Here is a 19,107-nt window from a genome sequence, read left to right on the forward strand (position 1 = left end):
AAATTCTGGGTCCCAAAAGCCATATTCAAACAGGATAAGTACAACCTGGGTAATTAAGTCTAGTAATTTTCAAATTACTGCCCCGCCTCTGTGTTACTTCCGCTGCATTCGCATGGGATAAACAAAGTGTACAAATTACTCTGTTTTACTGAAACTGACACAGAAATTGAAAGAGAAAAAAATGTGGAGAGAAAAGAAAACGAAAGAAAAGACATGTGATTACAACAACAATCAATGAGATGCAGATTCGCACAGGACTACTCTGGGGATTAAAGGGACAGTTTAGAATTTTGGACATAGGACCTCATTTCCTAGTTAGTCAGAGTGTTGGAGATGTGTGGAGACACTTTTTAAATATTCCATCCAGTTCTTGTATTTACAGAGGTCGCTGGTGCTAGACTAGTGCATGTCAATGGCCATAGTTATCCTGCCACTAAAAACAGTCTTACCCACTCCACAGAACACCCAAAACAAAACTGTTATTAAGTCAGTCTGTCGATGTAAGTGTCTGTGTTGATAGAATAATTGTAGAAGTAAAACCAACCTTGCATTTGAAGGATTTATATCTGAGAAGCAGCAGTGAGAAAAATGATAGAAAGTGATAGAAAGTTTGGCAGCAGCGGACTGATATATGAGAAAATAGTCCCTCAACATGCGACGATTCATGCGACGCAAGGTTAGTTTATTATTCTATCAACACAGACATTCACATGGACAATCTGGTGTAATAATAGATTTTCTTCAGGTGTTTTGTGGAGTGGGTAAGATTGTTTTTAGAGGCAGAATAACTATGACCATTGACATGCACTAGTCTAGCACCAGCGACCTCTGCAAATACAAGGACTGGATGGAATATTTTGATAAGTGTTTCCACATGTCTCCAACACTCTGGCTCACTAGGAAATGAGGTCCTATGTCCAAAATTCCGAACTGTCCCTTTTAAATCTCAGGCATCCTCCACAATTATTATACAAATCACCAAAGGTCCACAGGTAAAACTAATCTCGTGCGAATAAGACATAAGACCCCTTTCGATTCCCCTAACTTGAAAATTACTGCTTCATGACATCAGAAGGTGGAACAGAGCATTTTCAGCTTTGAAGATGTTGACAGACTAATAATAAAAGATTACTCAAACATGTGAATGAAACAAAACACAACTCCAGGTCTGTTTTTGAGAAGTTAACAACATTATAACACGTCTTAAACCTCACACGAGTCCATTTTGCGTAATATAAGATCTTTAAACATTAGAGCAATATAATATCTGAATAGTTAAATTGCTAGTGCAGGGGTGGGCAAACTACGGCCCAGGGGCCATATGCGGCCCTCCGATAATGAATAATAATGACAATAATAAATTTCAGTGTTTTTAAAGTAATTTCAATAAATAGTATATACCATGGGACTTGAAAGACAAATATTTAGTTGTAATGCTTTGTAATAATGGGATATTTCAATAACATGGGATATGTTTTCTAGATATCCCGTGTTAATTTTTTCTCTTATGAGGTGGATTACCAAAAAACTCCATCCATCTGCCCCAGGTCTGGCCCTTCCGTCAAATTTTAGAACCCTTTTTGGTCCACGAGTCAAAAAGTTTGCCCATCCCTGTGTTAGTGCGTTTAAGTATAAAATAATGGTCCTATATTGTGACCACTAATTATCAGGACAGTTTCAAAGCAAACACATTATGCTATTATGATTCAGAGATTTCCCTGAAGTGTTTAACAGGAGCAGATATAAGTTTGTTCCTCTCACGTGAACCAAACTCTATACAAACCAGACAATGCAGATGAGGAACTGTGTGAAACATAATGTTATCAGAAGAAAAACAAACCACAAACACAATGCGAGCCGCTATTTAAATGTCAATATTGAGATTTTTTATGGATGCTCGGCAGTTACAATGGTGACACAATTCTGAAAAATGCAAAATGGATTTAACCGCACATGTTCAGGAGCCTGGGATCAGTGGTCTTGTTTGAGTGATTTCTCTTTCCTCGCTTCCTTCTCCTTGATTCCTCTCTTCGATTTTGGAGGACATGGGTGAGGAAGTCCTGCCCACAGAGGAGATAAAGCGAGGAGAGAGGATCTAAACTTCTCACTAAAACCAATAAAGTTTGATTTTTTTATCTGATGTTTGCCTCCTGAAGCCTCCATCAGGTTTACTCCTTCCTTCCGTCTGTGGTTTTCTTTGGGACACCTCTTAATACGACACATTTGATTGACAGCTGAAACTTGGGGGATCGAGGAGAGGAATCAAGGAGAAGGAAGTGAGGAAAGAGAAATGAGATGCAGGTTGTAGAGCCTCCAACCTGTAGCTCTCCACCTCCTTCCAAGTAGCTCGCCAAGGGATTTCTGAATTACACTTGATGCTGAATAAGTAAATTTTGATTAATTAAATGCCTTTTACCGTTGTACATGTGTTTTGATACATAACTTTGTGCACTAATAAACAGATAATGGTTTATCTTTTATAGACATCTAACTTAGGGTGACTATATTTTCAAAATCAAAAACTGGGACACCCCTGGTTTGTGGTGGTTGGTAATAAAATTGTGAAATGAGTGTGTAATTCAGGAAAACTTTTCTGCACTCAGCCCATTCATGACTAGTCACATTTTCTCTATGCTTTGATCATTTTTAAGCAGGTTTTCTGTATTTTACCTAAACAAATCACAATTTATGTCTCTTTTTACTGTTGGCAGGTATTGAATTAGTCCAAAATAGGGACACCTGGGACACTGCTTGTACAAAACTGGGACAAATGACTGGTTTTGGATAAGTCTGCAGGGACAGGGGACACAGAGCTCAAAACTGGGACTGTCCCGAGTAAACAGGGACGTCTGGTCTACTCTGACTGTATCTAAGGCTCGCTGTGGCTCTTTTATATATTAGAGTTCTTGTAACAGCTAAAACTAGTAGCTCTCTGGCCTTTTTGTTTTGTAAAGGTAGCTCACTGGAGGAAAAAATCAGCTCACTTGTTGTAGATCCAGCTTAGACAGTTCTTTAGATTTATCCAAAACCAGTAATTTGTCCCAGTTTTAAACAAGAAATGTTCAAGGTGTCCCAATTTTTGACCAATCTGATCCCTGACAACAGTAAAGAGACTCATAAATTGTCATTTGTTTAGGTAAAATACAGAGATGCTGCTTAAAAATGACCAAAACACAAAGAAAATGTGGCTATACTGACTCATGTTAGTTGTGAATGGGCGGAAATGCAGAACTTAATTACGCCCTTGTTTCACAATTTTACTATTACCAACCACTACAAACCAAGGGGGGAGGAGAGGCCCGCTTCCGATTTTGAAAATCTGGTCACCCTAGCATTAGTCAACAGCCAACTTTCACTTTTTTGTTGAAAGTTAAACTCCTGAACAGGACCATGAACGCTCGGACTGATCACAGGCTCCTGAATACGAGCTGTTTAAAACCATTTTGTATTTTTTTCTTGAGTTTTCAGACAATCTTACAACTTTTTCGACTATTTGTTAATGTGTGCTTTGTGTCACCATGGTAACTGACATACATTCTGTCAATAGAGACACATGTAGAAATGTATCGTGAAGTTACTGCAAAGTATTAATGAGCAAAATGACGTCAAAGACAGAGCTTCAGACAGAGCAGTGCCTACAGTTAGCGCCACACCCCCCGGGGAATGTTGAAAAGTATCAATTACCGTATTTTCAGCACTATTGGGCGCTCTGGATTATAAGGTGCACTGTTAATTAAAACCAACCTTGCATTTGAAGGATTTATGTCTGAGCAGCAGCAGTGAATTGTTCTTCCTGATAAAAAGTTCGGCAGCGGCGGACTGATATATGAGAAAATAGTCCCTCAACATGCGACGATTCATGCGATGCAAAGTTAGATTTATTTCGAACATTATTCTATCAGCACAGACATTTACATCGACAGTCTGGTGTAATAATAGATTTGCCTCGGGTGTTTTGTGGAGCGGGTAAGACTGTTTTTAGTGGCAGGATAACTATGACCATTGACATGCACGAGTCTAGCACCAGCGACCTCTGCAAATACAAGGACTGGATGGAATATTTCAAAAAGTGTCTCCACACGCCTACAGTACTCACTAGGAAATGAGACCCTATGTCCAAAATTCTGAACTGTCCCTTTAAAACCAGGAGGGACGGGACCTTCTCTGCTGCACCCCCACGTCCCAACAGAACCCACAGTGAAGTGTTTTAAGTATCGTCCTTAGACCCACTTTTATTCTGTGGCTTTTAACACCACGTGAATTGTGTGGTTTGTTTATTTAACTGTGTGTCTTTTATTTATTTATTTATTTTATTTTTTTCTATTTTATATATATTTTAGTACAGCCTTTATTTACTGATTTTATTATTTTTGTTAATTGATTTTATTATTATTCTTTTATCTACTGATTCTGTTAGGTCCTCATAATTCTGCTGTTAGATTCTCAATTTTGCTATTAGGTCCTCATAATTCTGCTGAACATAATTCTACTGACTTTTTAAAGTGAAATGTTTTACATTGTTATGTGAAGCACTTTGGAAACTTGTTGACCTGTTTATAAAATGTGCTATACAAATAAAATTGGACTGGATTGGATCGTGGCCTTTGTATCGAGGTATGTATCGTATCGGAAACTTTTTAATGATACTCCAGCCCTGTGTCACTCACTGAACTTTACTGCTCATATTCACCATTGTCTATTCATTCATTTACACGTCGGTGAAAAAACACACACACAGAGGCAGCGTGCCCTCGTGTTTGACTTGTTTTTCATAGTTCATCGTGGGTGACGTGTAGCTGCCGCCCGTAGTCTGTCACTTCGCTGTTCATAAACGTGTCCTGGTTTCTCAGTATTTCCTCCACCGACAGGAGTCCGTCCAGGTCGCGGTCCACTTCTTTGATCAAGTGCAGAGCCTGTTAATCATATCAGAGAGATCAGCTATGAATACTCGCATAAAAGGGCGACTGCTGGCTTTCAGTTTAAAGAGTGCTTGTAACTTTCCGATGCTTGTTTCCATGGAGATTTGTTGTTGTTGTTTTGCCTGGAATTTCCACTGTGAGAGTCGTAATTTTTGTAATATTTTAACCACTGAGATAATTATTCCTATTTTGTTTAAGTTAATATTTACTTAAAATGCATGATTTTTGGTTAACATGATTATTTGGTGATTATTTGCTTAAATTATTTGATCTATTTACATTTTTCTTTCAATTACTGATAAATATTATTCATGTTAAATCATAAGTTTACCTAAGTAATGCTTATTTTTGTATTATTTTATGGTCTATGCCTCCTTATTTAAGATGAGCGCAGGTGCACCATCGGAGTTTGGAGTGATTTCCTGTCCTCCTTTACCTGTAAAATTCTACTTTTTGGTCACTTCATATGTCTTCAACTATACGTGAATACACAGTAAAGAGTTTTTGACTGCACTTGGATCGCTCTCTGTGGATTTATTTCATTTTTGATGCATTTTAAAAGGTGGAACAAGGTGTGCAAAGTGTCAAACTGTGGCTTAACAAATGTTTGAACCTTACACACAGTATGGAATCTCTATTGCAGTATCTACTGTATGTTGCATTAATTTATTTTCAAAACAATACCTTGAAAAACATGCATTCTAATTATGAATCACCTCCCCACAAATCTGACCTGTAATGTGGTGTGCTATCAAACTCAAATTCACAGAGGCCAAAATTAAAAACTGGGACTAAGTCGTGGGCCAAACCAAATATTTATTGAAAAATGTCAACACTCTCTGCATGTTTTCTCTTCTTTGGAGATATGTAATGTTCAACCTTTTCTTATTAAGATAAATGTTTAATGCTAGTTTTGCTTAAACATTGAATCCAGAACAAGCAGAATATAAAATAATAACAAAATTTTAAATAAATAAGGTCTGTATAGCCTATCTGTCGCAAATATAATTATATCACTCAATTTTGGTTCCATAAAAACACAATTTATAAGTGACCAGCTCAGTTTAAAGGTCCCTATATTACATAAAATTGACTCTTGTGAGCCTTAAACCATTTTTATGCCGTTTTCTTCTTCAAAAATGTACCCAGAGTTGTGTTTTGTTTCATTCACACGTGTTTGAGTAATCCTTTATTAGTAGTTTTCAATTTAACAGACCACATTTTACCTTTAGTTCAGTAGAGACTGGCAATTCTGGTCTAGACTGGTCTGAAATCATTCAAGCGATTCTAGTGAAGGTGTACGGAGCACTTCCTGTATTGACACTTGATATGACAAGGTGGAACAAAGTGTTTGAGAGAGGAACTCAGCCTTAATATGCAGGGCTTGTGTGTTAAATGTGTATGAATTAGAGGTAAGATCTTAAGACCGAGCCCAAGCCCAAGCCCGACCCGACCCGAAAATGTCAATCATTACTTCGGGTCGGGTCGGGCTTCTCTTTCGCTGACTTTTTTTCAAATAAATATATGTTTATAAAATGTATGCTAAAACGATGTGTGGATACTAAACTAAGAAATACTTGTTATAAAATAAATAATATGGATAAAACAGAGAAGTAATGTAATGTAATTGCTATTTAACTACTAAACAGGATCCGCAGAGCCAGAGCTCTGCGCACGTGAACGCCCCCTCTTAATTTAATAATCTTCCCCTTCGCAAGTCTGCATCTATTTTGACCTGGTATCCCCAATATGGAGGAGCAAGAAGTTAAACTAAAGGCAGGAGAACTGAAAAGACAAACACGCACCGGTAAGAGTGAGGTGTGGAAAAGCTTCAAATTGATTGTTGAAAATGCTACAGAAACTTGCGTTGGCTTCGCTGAATGTCGTCAATGTGGCGCTTTGCTTTCATACGAGAGCAAAAAGACTGGCACCTCGACGCTGAGCAGGCATTTAAACAGCTGTACTCCTCCCGAGTCCTCACAAATAAAATATGACATTTCGGGTTTGCTTCGGGCTCGGGCCTGCAAATCAAGTTAATTGGTCGGGCTCGGGCCGGGTCGGGTTTTAATACCCGCGGGCCGGGTCGGGTCGGGCTGGATTTTTTAGGCCCGATCTCACCTCTAGTATGAATGAAACAAAACACACCTCCAGGTCTATTTGTGAAGAGGAAACAACATTAGAACATAGATCATAGCTATAAAAGTTCGTACCTCTTCTCTGGCTGTACCGTAACTATTTGGCGCGATCCACCGTAGCTGTTCTTCTCTGTTTAACTTCCCGTCTTTGTCTTGATCGTACAGGTCTTTGAAACGAATTGTCTCTTCCATTTCCCAGTGTGAAACAGAATCACCTACAAGAAGAAGAAAACAGAAGTGACACGAGCTCATACTGTACATGTGACAGTGTATTGTAGGGGTGGGACGAGATGCAGTTTCCACAAAACGACACGAGACACGAGATTGGATGAGATTTTGACATTCTATAATACATAAATTGTGCAGTCCAGTTCCCAATTTTGGCCTCATCATTTTTGATTTTCTTTATTTAATGTTTTTGCTGTGATTTTTGGCAGAGGTGGGACCAAGTCGTTGTTTTACAAGCCTCAAGTCTTTGACCTCAAGTCCGAGTCAAGTCTGAGTCGAATAAAGGCAAGACCAAGTCGAGTCTTGAGTTACTGGTCCACGAGTCCAAGTCAAGTCCAAGTCAAGTCGTCTGCTTTGAGCTTCAAGTCATTTCAAATCTTTAAACCGAAATACCAAATGCAGCTTAAATTTTTGCAGTTTATATGACTTTTAAACTAAGCTGTACATAAAACGTCATGGTATTTTTATATACGAGTTGTAGAAATGCAATTTTTTCCTTTTTAAATGACTTCACAAGATCTGAGTGTGAATTATTACGGTCAGAATAGAAAGAATTCAGATTTAAAAGTGCTAAATAACTGTTATTTTGTAGTGTAGTTCTCTGTAGTTCCCTCTGTTTTACTGTAAAGTATTTTCTAAAAACATATATTTTTTTAGGAGAAGCATCAAGTCTTCTCAAGTCACAGGCCTCAAGTTCGAGTCAAGTCCCAAGTCACTGACCTTCAAGTCCAAATAGAGTCCATTTTATCAAGCCAAGTCTCAAGTCCTAAAAATATTGACTCAAGTCTGACTCGAATCCAAGTCACGACGTGCAAGTCCCCACCTCTGTTTTTTGGGACTTCAGCTTGTCAAAAAATGTCACTCACAGTACTTAACTCCATTTTTGTATCCAATCCAAACATAAAAACATGGAAAAAAAAAGTCTAACAGGATCATTTTCAATATGTGTGCACAATCTCGTGGCAATTTTGTCTCGTGAGATCTTGTGGCATGAGATCTTGTCCCATCCCGAGTGTTTGTTTGTTTGTTCGTACATACCATCACCACGAGCATTTCCAATAAACTCACTGATGCTAATGAATCCATCTTGATCCAAATCGTATTCATGTAACACATCTTCAATGGCAAAGTCCTAAAAAAAAAAAGCAAAATAATGAATGATATTTATACTCAACAACATTGCCAGGGGTTTTGATGGCAACTGTGGGCACTGCTCTGTCTGCAGCTCTGTTAGACTTTAATCTGAGCCTTTTTTTAAACATAAAAACAACTGATTTATCTGGAACTACCACATGCGAGTTGTGCTGTTAAACTAGAGTGACCAGGTTTCCAAAAAAAACTAGGACATCCCTGGTTTTTTGAAGGTTGGTAATAATAAAACTGTGAAACAAGTGATTAAGCTATGTGTCACCATGGTAACTGATGCACATTCTGCCAATAGAGACACATGTAGAAGCCCCCCCACACCCGTAATCTGTGATGTGTAAATCGTGCTTACAGCCATGCGATCGACTTCAGACGGGTGAGTGAAGGCCAGAAACTCGGTCACGTTGAGGCCCGCGTTACCGTCGCCGTCTGCAAAGTCAAAACGCTGCTTCTCCCGTCTGTGGAGCTTCAAACCAGACAAGAAAATGAGTTATTCTTAACGTCCAGCAACAGTTATAGAAACAAAACAAACTCCAGAATCCGTGTATCATTTGTTCAGTGTTTTTTCAAAATAAAACCAAAAATAACAAAACGAAAAAACAACTATTTTCTTCATTATTTGTCTCCAAAACCAAAATGAAAGACAGATGATGATTCATCTTTTCAGGTTTTCGGTTTTGTGTTTAAATGAATAATGGAAAAAAAATGGATAATGGCTGTTTCTTGTTTTCTTGGCGATGCCGGACTGAACCAGGACTAAAACAAGACTAAAACAGGACTAAAACAGGACTAAAACAGGACTAAACCAGAACTGAGTGTCACATAGAGTTAGACCAGGAAAGGATCAGGACAAGACCGGGACTTAGACTGGGAGGAACAAACCAGACCAGACCTGGACCAGACCAGGACTAAGACCGGAAACAGAGCAGAACCAAACCAGGACTAAGACCGGAAACAGACCAGGACCAGACCGGGACAGACATCAGCACTGAGACTGGCACCAGACCGGGACAGAGACCGGGACAGAGACCGGGACAGAGACCGGGACAGAGACCGGGACAGAGACCGGGACAGAGACCGGGACTGAGACCGGGACTGAGACCGGGACTGAGACCGGGACAGAGACCGGGACAGAGACCGGGACAGAGACTGGGACTGAGATCGGTTTAGTCCTGGTTTAGTCCTGGTTTAGTCCTGGTTTAGTCCTGGTTTAGTCCTGGTTTAGTCCTGGTTTAGCCCTGGTTTAGCCCTGGTTCAGTTCTGGTTTAGTCCTAATTCAGTCCTGGTTCAATCCGGCATCGCAGTATAAGTCACGGAAATTGGAAACTGTTATCCCTTTTTTTCCATTTTTCATTTTAACACAAAATCGAAAAATGTAAAAACAAATAATTTCATTTTGGTTTTGGAGACAAATAATGAAGATTTTTTTTTTTCATTTTCTTATTTTTGGTTTTATTCTGAAAAATGAATGAACGAATGATAAACAGATTCTCCAGGTCTGTTTTCAAGACGGTAACAACTTTAAAATGCGACTTAAATCTCACAAGAGTAAATTTTGCGTAATATGTGACCTCTAAAGACAAAGCCAACATTCTCTGAACATTCTTTTGTGGTAAAAAAGAGTGGACTGTGCTCGTACTTGTCTGAGAGACTGCTGCTCTGGGTCGTCCAGCGGCGAGTCGTCCAGGGGGATGAGGTGTCCGTGGGTCACCGTGTTGTACTCCTCCCATGAAACGAGACCGTCGTGATCCAGGTCAAACTCTGGAAACCTCTCTGCAGCGTCCTCCATGGCGTATCTCCTGTACACACGCTGGATCCACACGGCCATCTCCTCTGCAGAAAAACAAAAAAACATACTGATGCTTCACAGTGACATTGCTATGGGGGGGTCTGTATGTATGCATGTATTAGTATATGGCCGCAGTTACCATGGTGACACAATGCACACGTTAGTAAATACAGTCGAAAATGTTCAATGTCTCAAGTCCAAGATTAGTCGTGGTTTAGTCAAGGTTTAATCCTGGTTTAGACCTGGTTTAGACCTGGTGTAGTCCTGGTGTAGTCCTGCTTTAGTCCTGCTTTAGTCCTGGTTCAGTCCTGGTTCAGTCCTAGTTCAGTCCTGGTTCAGTCCTGGTTCAGTCCTGGTTCAGTCCTGGTTCAGTCCTGGTTTAGTCCTGGTTTAGTCCTGGTTTAGTCCTGGTTTATTCCTGGTTTAATCCTGATTTAATCCTGGTTCACTCCTGGTTCACTCCTGGTTCACTCCTGTTTTAGTCCTGGTTCAGTTCTGGTTCAGTCCTGGTTCAGTCCTGGTTCAGTTCTGGTTCAGTCCTGGTTTAGTCCTGGTTTAGTCCTGGTTTAGTCCTGATTTAATCCTGGTTCACTCCTGGTTCACAACTGTTTTAGTCCTGGTTCAGTCCTGGTTCAGTCCTGGTTCAGTCCTGGTTCAGTTCTGGTTTAGTCCAGGTTTAGACCTGGTTTAGACCTGGTTTAGTCCTGGTTTATTCCTGGTTTAGTCCTGGTGTAGTCCTGGTTTAGTCCTGGTTCATTTCTGGTTTAGTCCTGGTTCATTTCGGTTTTAATCCTGCTTTAGTCCTGGTTTAGACCTGGTTCAGTCCTGGTTCAGTCCTGGTTCAGTCCTGTTTTAGTCCTGGTTTAGTACTGGTTCAGTCCTGTTTTAGTCCTGGTTTAGTTCTGGTTCAGGTGGGCAGGATTCATCACATTTATGACGTCACAAATCGCATACCCCCACTCATAAAATCCCCACTACATCCCTGTTTAAAATAAGTCTGAAATTCAAGAAAAAATATAAAATAGACACATTTTCAGAAGGCTGTAATCAATACTAACGTTCACGGTCCAGTGTAGGAGTTTTATTTTCTACAAAAACAAAACATTTTATCAGCATGGAAATTGTTTAACAGCACAAATCAGCTTATCTGTTGTGGTTCCAGCTAAGTAAATTCTTTCTGGTCAGATTGTGTTGAAACAAAAATTAGATTAAAGTAAAAAATTTTAACACCCCCAGCTGCAAAATATCAATAACCAAGTTCCGTTGTAATCACCTATTTTTGTTCGTTGTTTATCATTTCAATGAGGCAGGAAGGACATATTTATAATGAAACCACAGAAGGAGGAGCCTGACACATCTGAGGAGACTCTACCTGCATTTAAAAGTTTATCTCCATTTGCATCGATCCTCTGCACAATTTCCAGCATTTTTTTCTTTTGCTCTGCGGGGCTCAGATTCTCCACTTCACCTGTGTGCTGAAATACAACACAAAACAGAGAATATTAAACCACAAAGCGATAAAGAGAACTCATACTTCCTCGATTAATAATTTTCTTATTTACATTTCTGGAGTTTAAATGTCACTTATTGTGTGTATTTCATATTTAAGCAAGTAATTTTGAACAGTGTAGTTACTTTTTATGTGAATGACAATACAAGGAGCAACAAAGTGCGATTTTGTACAATGCATCTCTCCTGTTAAGGTTAATGTAAAAATTGTGCGCTGTCAATGTCTCATTAAATAAATCAAATAAATAAATACATTCTGTTATGTAAATTTTTTGTCCATGTTTGACAATGGTATTACAAATATTGTATTATTAGCAAAGTAATACATACTGTACATAAATGTCAATTTTTAAAAATCTATTCCAAACTTTATTAACTGAAAGAATGAGTTTGGATTTTTACTTAAATCTCTGGCCCGTGTTAAGTCTAAAAGTTCATTCAAACTTCTTTCATTTTGATTTTTAAATTTTTTTTTATTTACCTGTTTTCTTTTTTTTTCTTTATTTTATTTAGCAATATATCCCCCATTTACATTCTCTTTTTTGTTTTATTTTTTTCCAAATGCATATTTACTGCAAACTGAACCAATGTCATTCATGATACCTGATTTATTTGTAATTTGCTTGTTCTATAATAAAAAAGGTTTAATGTTATTAGGTTCTTTTTTCAGACCAAGTGTTTGTTTTTTTTATACCTGACAGTTTCGACTGCTCATTAGTGGTCTTCCTCAGTGTGGAAACTGTCAGGTATAAAAACTAATTTTATCGGAAGACCAAATTAATGTCAGTGAACTAAAAAATGTTTTGTTCATGTTCTTTTTAAAGTACAGGGGAGAATTTTTGACTTTGGAGAGCCACCATAGTCTCCGATATTAATGAAAAACACTGGTGGAGACAGTAATGATATAAATAAATACCTCTTCTCCGAGCAGGACGTTTGTTCCGTGTTGTGTGTTGTGCTGATGACTCGTGCAAAACTGCAGCAAGAGCAACAGAACCACAAACCGAAGAGACATCTAAAGAGACACATGTGAATTAAACATTTACAGACACGAATATTTGGTTAAAAGAACAGCAAAACAATTTAAAGCCAAAATAAAACAATAACAAAACTGACATACATGGTAATTTAAACTGAAGCAGATAATTATACATACAGAGAAATAAATAAAAGAAAATGAGAAAGTGGTTAAAATTTAAATAGAATTCTCCTGTAATATTGAGTGCTTTGATAGATGTATTGTTAGAAATACTGTTTAAAGTTTGAAGATAATTCTTAATGTCTAGGATATTGTTTTAAAATGGGGTCTGGAATTGGAGAATTTGGAATTATGGATATAATGTAAAGGTAAAAGGAGCTGTTAACATGAAAATAACCAATGCATGAACAGAGTATTTTTAACTTTGGAGATGTAGACAGACTGATAATAAAGGTTTACTCAAACATGTGTGAAAAAAACAAAACTAAGGTGACCAGATTTTCAAAATTCTAAACTGGGGCACACCAAGGTTAGTTTGGTTGGTATAAATAAAACTGTGAAAAGAGCGTGTCACATTTTGCATTCTCGTGTCAATCATAATCTAAGAGACTTCTGTTGCTCCATTTTTTTGTTTTATGGTTTTTTGCAAGCACAGATTACTGTATTTTGGAAAAACTCATGACAATTTATGCTTCTCTTACAGTTGGCGGGGATCAGATTAGTCAAAAATTGTGATAGTCCTGTTTTAGTCCTGGTTTAGACCTGATGTAGTCCTGGTTTAATCTTAGTTTAGTCCAGGTTTAGAGCAAATTGGTCAAAAATAGGCACACCTGGGACATTTCTTGTATAAAATTGGCACAAATCACTGGTTTTGTTTAAATCTGCTGGGACAGGGGACACAGGGCTCAAAACTGGGATTGCCCCGGGTAAATAGGGACGTCTAGTCACCCTAAACAAAACAAAATGATGAGGTAATAACATTCTAACATGGTTTAAAGCTCACAAGAGAACATTTTGCGTAATGTAAGTCCTTTAACAGCAAGTCAAACAAATAATGTTCTGAAATGCAGGCTAGTCTGTTCTGATGACAGATAAACAATTGAGGAAACGGAATAATTATGCATAAAATGAAAAGCAGCAGAGTTAAAAACTTACTTTGCTTTTCCCAATGAATTCTTATTTCCGTCTAAATATTCCACAATAAAAGTCTGGTGCCAGCGAGGTGCTATAAAAATAAAACATCCTGCTCAAAAAATAAATAATAAAAATAAATATTAAATAAATAAATAAAAATACAAAATATAAATAAACTAAAAATTTAGCTATTCAAAAATAAAACAATACAAAAATTAATAATAATTAAAAAAAAAACATCCCGCTCGTTTTTTTTTCCGTTGCCATGGTAGACTACAGGAAGTCCCGCCCTATAACCCATATTTCGTGAATCTGATTGGTCCGCGCTCAAGGTTGCGTCACGCGCATTGGATGAGCGTGTTGTCTGTAAAACTGCATCCACAAACGTTTCCTACTCGGGCGTTCGGTTGTCTTTAGCAAACATGTCTGACAAATTCCTCTGTTATATCGGACAAGTAGATTTATTCACGCCCGTGGATGCGCTGTTTTGAAAAGTAGCAAGTAAAAAGAGAGTAAATGTCCAAGGACGTGCGGCGGCGGGGCGCGGGGCAGTACCGATCCGGTCCCAGGTTGAGCCAAGGCGGGGACACCAGGGACAGGTCTGGGAGTAACAGCTCTGGGTCTTCTCATGGAGGTGGCAGAAGCAAGAATACATCTATTAATGCTCTGAAGGTACTTTTCTATCCACGTATAAACCGTCTATTTGTTGTCTGCACTGCCACTGCATTTTGGGTGTCAGTGGCGCAGTAAACTCCAGCTGAAGGATGTGCCCCGCCATAGCTGGCTCATATTTCCAGTCCATCAGCATCCATGTGTTATATAGGGTGACCAGACGTCCCTATTTACTCATAACAGTCCCAGTTTGGAGCCCTGTGTCCCCTGTCCCAGCAGATTTATCCAAAACCATTTATTTGTCCCAGTTTTGTACAAGAAATGTCCCAGGTGTCCCTATTTTTAACCAATCTAATCCCTGTCAACAGCAAAGAGATGCATACATTGTCATCTCTTTAGGTATAATACCGAAAATCTGCTTAAAAATTACCAAAACACAAAGAAAATGTAACTATACTGACTCACATTTTAGTCATGAATAGTCTCTGCATAACAATTTTCCTTAAATACGCACTTGTTTCACAATTTTATTATTGTCTGGGATTAAATCTGGTCACCCTAATGCAGGGGTCTCCAACCTGTGACTTGAGATCCCTGTCAACAGTAAAGAGAGGCAAAATTGTCATCTGTGTAGGTATAATATAAAAAAGCTGCTTAAAATGACCAAAACACAAAGAAAATGTAATTATTCTGACTCACATTTTAGTCATGAATAATCTTTGCCTAAACAATTTCCTTAAACACGCACTCATTTCACAATTTTATTATTATCGGGGATTAAATCTGGTCACCCTAATGCATAGGCCTCCAACCTGTGGCTTGGGAGCTGCCAGTAGCTCTCCACCCCCTTACAAGTAACTTGCCAAGGGTTTTCTGAATTATACATATTGTATTGAATAACTCAAATGTGATTAATTTCTACTGTAAATGTGTTGTTTTAAACTTTGTGTTCTGTAAATGGATAATGGTTTTAGGTTTTAGAGGCGTCTAACTGTACAACATCTAAGGCTTGCCCTCTTATATCGACTCAATTTCTTGCGACCGTTAAAATGAGTAACTCTCTGGCATTTTCATTTTGTAAAGGTAGCTCACCAGACGCAAAAGGCTGGAGATCCCTGTCCTAATGTATATAGGTTATTTAAAGACCAGGTGAAATCTCCACTTGAACTTTTATCTTCTGTTCCTCTGTTGAAATGAGGTGTTGAGAGAGATGCATGCCTGATCTACTCATTATAAATTAATAATAAATATTTGTAAGAATTCACTAGGAGGAAAAAACAAATCAACAAGAGCCTGAAAATATCAGCTAAAGTGAGGAACCCTGAGTGGAGCCGCGTCTCCTCCACGTCCTCATGTACAGCTCCCTGGGAATGTGATTGGGAATGGCTTTTCTTCTTTCTTTTACTGATTTTGTTTTGGTTTGATGACACAGAGGTTCATATGCTTGTTTCCCCTAAACACGCAGTTTGTTGTGAATGCGGTTAACGCGCTGCCCTGATGTGTGTTTTGGTTTTGTGCCAGTCATTCACTCATTAAGTCTTTTGTGTGGCAGGCTTCCTTCACGCGCTCCAACAGTCATGATAAAGTGAGGAAGATTGTTGCGGAGGAAGGACGTGCAGCTCGAAATCTCATCGCCTGGAATGTTCCCCTGGAGACGAAGGAAGAGGAAGGTAAACAGGCCATTGGACTACATTTCAGCTTCTCTTGTACTACCTCTTATAAAAAGCACTTCATTTCAGCGGTTGCCAATTATTATATTTATAAAATCATGACTCATTATTTGGCAAAGAGCAATGTACACAAAGTTCCTACAGAGTTAAAAAATACCATGCAAAAAACATTTAACAATGGTCTTGCTTTTTAGAAAGTGGAATAACCAGTTTGCACTGGCCTTTACCCAAACTGGAGTTCTTTGATGAGTTATACAAAGCCAGTATAGTTCTTCAAACAAAAGATGATTGTGGTCTATTAACTTAATTCTCTGTCCTCTTATTTGCTTCACACAGCCAAGTCCAAAAACAGCTCAAAGACCCAGAGAACCGGCTCTGGACAGCAGAGGAGCAGGAAGGTTGGTGCTACCATGCAGTAATAAATAAAGTATAAATATAAAAAGGATTCTGACGTTCCATTGTGTGTTTACAGAATGCAGGGGGTGACAGTAAGAGCGTCTCTGTCTTACTGGACAAAGGCGTGGAGAAGAGCCCGTCCAAGAGCAGACAGCCTCGAAAAGTGGACCTGCGCGCGAGATACTGGGCCTTCCTCTTTGAGAACCTGAGGCGAGCTGTGGACGAGATCTACGTCACCTGTGAATCGGACCAGAGCGTGGTGGAGTGCAGGGTCCGTGCATTTACAACACTAAACATCTCAGTTTAAAAATATTATAGTGTTGTTAAAGCAAAGCAGTTCTACTTTAATATTGTACAGCCCTACTTGTGTTGTACATTTATAGTTCATAGTTTTCTCTTTGTCTTCTGTTTAGGAGGTGCTGATGATGTTGGACAACTATGTTCGGGATTTTAAAGCTCTGATTGACTGGATCCAGCTCCAGGAGAAGTTGGAGAACACAGACGCCCAAAACAGGTGCACTTGTATTGATTATGATGAACTTAAGGTTTTGAAATGCTAACTTTATAGATCTCATATTGCTCATAATTTTAATGACTAATAATTAAATAACTAAACTTGTTCCAATGTCCATGTTCCCTTTTGTTTAGGCCCACGTCTTTGGCCTGGGAAGTACGAAAGATGTCACCAGGGCGTCATGTGATGGCCAGTCCCTCAGCTGACAGAATCGTCCCCTCTCCAGGCGCTCGGCGTGCTCTCAACTTTGGGTAATCATTTTTAGATAAAAGTGAAACTTGTCTTCAGATTAGCGCAGCTGTCTAGATCATACTCTGTAGAAAGAAGTGGACCAAGGGAGTCCAATGTCACTCATAGTGTCCAGTCAAATGAAGCTAACCGAGGCTTGCAGTTATGGGTCCAGTTAGGAGCAAAGTTTCATGTCAGGATTAGGCAAGACAAGTTTATTTATATAGCACAATTCATACACAAAGTAATTCAAAGTGCTTTAAAGAAAGCCAGAAAGACATTAAAATAACAATACAAACAGAACATAAATCATCATCATCATCAAAAAAATAACATTAAATGAGAAGAGAGAAGAGTGCAGAATAAAAATAAAATAGGAATTGATATATGAACAAAATAACAAAATAAAAACATTAGGATCATGTAGAGCGGGTTAATATGAACATTTTTAGACCAAAATGAGGAGCCTGACAGCAGCAGTTACAAGGAGAGGAGCCACATTTTTTCAATACAAAGTGAAATGGAGCTAGAGTCAGTGAAGCCAGAACCTATTTGGAACTCGGTGACAAGTGGATTAACTATGTCCATTTACAAGTATTTATACAGTCTATGTTCTAGATTTATTTAGTCCATCATTGTTTATTTTCTCTCTGAGTTTACTTTCAGTTCAAATGTTCACATTTGAACTGAAAGTCACCTTCACTGAAACCTTCTGCTGTATTTGTTCTGTGCAGAGGTCCTCCCCCGTCACTGGCTGCAGCACGTCTCTCTCACACCGGTCCCAGCTGGGCGGACAGAGTCAAGTGTTCTCAGTCCCTCCCACACGGCAGCCAAACCACAGTCTCTCAGCCGGAGAAACCAGGTTAGAAACATATCAGATCTGTTTGATTTAGTTAGTTTCAGGATTGCTTACCTTTCACATCTGACTTGTTATTTATAGTAGCTACAGAACACTTCACTAATCAATAGGGTAGAGGGTTAAATTGGATTTGCATGACAGACATTTGTTGATATAGAACTAGAAATGTCAGATTTTAGTCTTAACAATTTTGTTTGACAGAATTTTTGTGACAAACTTAAAGGTCCCATATTACGCTATTTTCTGATCTATGTTATAATGTAGTTTTCTCATCATGTTTTGTTTCATTCACACGTTTAACAAATCTAGCTATGTTCTTCTCTCAAACAGTAAACACTCTGTTCCACCTTGTGATATCATGTCAGTCAATCAATCAATCAACAACTTTATTAATCCCAAAGGGCAATTCAGTTCGCACATCTCTGGTCTTGCACAATCTTTAATTAATGAAAGAAAAGGAAAAAGCAGATGCCATACATTCAAACCTCAGTGCATCAGGGACACAATAGCAAATTCACTTTCCATTTAAAAGCTTTATGGCAGAAGGAATTAAAGATTTGGTGTAGCAGTTGGTCTTTTTCTGTGGGGTGACATATCGTCTCCCAGAGGGCATTTGCACGAACTGTGAGCGCAGTACATGGTTAGGTTGGCTCAGTATGACCCGATGTCTCCACACAGAGGCCAAATCCTCCATCTGAACACCACTGGTAATCTTGTGGTAGTACCAGAAGTCCTCCACTGTGTTTTTAAACTCCATACACCTTCACTAGAATCATTTGGATCATTTCAGCCCTGGAATTGCCAATTTCTGCTGAACTAAAGATAAAATGTAACTGTAAACTTGAAAACTACCGCTTCATTACATCACAAGGTGGACCAGAGCATTTTGATATGGATATGTAAACAGATTAATAATAAAGTGTTACTCAAACATGCGTGAATGAAACAAAACACAGCTTCAGGCCTGTTTTTGATGAGGTAAAAACTAG

General features: G+C 38.7%; 2 protein-coding genes across 3 annotated transcripts in view; one reads left to right on the top strand and one right to left on the bottom strand.

Annotated features, from left to right (window-relative positions):
• Nucleotides 1-3,860: 3,860 nt before the first annotated feature.
• rcn2 (reticulocalbin 2) lies at nucleotides 3,861-13,937 on the bottom strand. Its single transcript, XM_055155598.1, has 8 exons — nucleotides 13,861-13,937; nucleotides 12,643-12,741; nucleotides 11,590-11,692; nucleotides 10,068-10,261; nucleotides 8,781-8,894; nucleotides 8,321-8,414; nucleotides 7,130-7,269; nucleotides 3,861-4,913 (listed from the first exon to the last, which is right to left on the bottom strand). The coding sequence occupies exons 2-8, from the start codon at nucleotides 12,739-12,741 to the stop codon at nucleotides 4,770-4,772; spliced, it is 888 nt and encodes a 295-aa protein (XP_055011573.1). The 5' UTR covers nucleotides 13,861-13,937; the 3' UTR covers nucleotides 3,861-4,769.
• Nucleotides 13,938-14,204: 267 nt separating this feature from the next.
• The window catches only part of scaper (S-phase cyclin A-associated protein in the ER), a 46,521-nt gene continuing 41,618 nt past the window's right edge, over nucleotides 14,205-19,107 (top strand). For both annotated transcript variants that reach the window (XM_055155594.1, XM_055155595.1), the window contains exons 1-7: nucleotides 14,205-14,511; nucleotides 16,004-16,121; nucleotides 16,458-16,519; nucleotides 16,594-16,788; nucleotides 16,931-17,031; nucleotides 17,166-17,282; nucleotides 17,994-18,121. In XM_055155594.1, the coding sequence (XP_055011569.1) occupies nucleotides 14,356-14,511; nucleotides 16,004-16,121; nucleotides 16,458-16,519; nucleotides 16,594-16,788; nucleotides 16,931-17,031; nucleotides 17,166-17,282; nucleotides 17,994-18,121 (877 nt within the window). In that variant the 5' untranslated portion in view covers nucleotides 14,205-14,355. The remainder of the gene's footprint in view (nucleotides 14,512-16,003; nucleotides 16,122-16,457; nucleotides 16,520-16,593; nucleotides 16,789-16,930; nucleotides 17,032-17,165; nucleotides 17,283-17,993; nucleotides 18,122-19,107) is intronic.

The sequence above is a fragment of the Boleophthalmus pectinirostris genome, unplaced genomic scaffold (assembly GCF_026225935.1).
Source record: "Boleophthalmus pectinirostris isolate CB_2022bp ecotype Guang Dong unplaced genomic scaffold, ASM2622593v1 HiC_scaffold_2, whole genome shotgun sequence".
NCBI classification, from domain to species: domain Eukaryota; kingdom Metazoa; phylum Chordata; class Actinopteri; order Gobiiformes; family Gobiidae; genus Boleophthalmus; species Boleophthalmus pectinirostris.

Coding starts and splice junctions, on each gene's coding strand:
- rcn2 (XM_055155598.1), bottom strand. CDS start 12,741: ATGTCTCTTCGGTTTGTGGTTCTGTTGCTCTTGCTGCAGTTTTGCACG. Junction 11,693..12,642: donor ACGTCCTGCTCGGAGAAGAG/GTATTTATTTAT, acceptor GTTGTATTTCAG/CACACAGGTGAAGTGGAGAA. Junction 10,262..11,589: donor AGATAAACTTTTAAATGCAG/GTAGAGTCTCCT, acceptor GTTTTTCTGCAG/AGGAGATGGCCGTGTGGATC.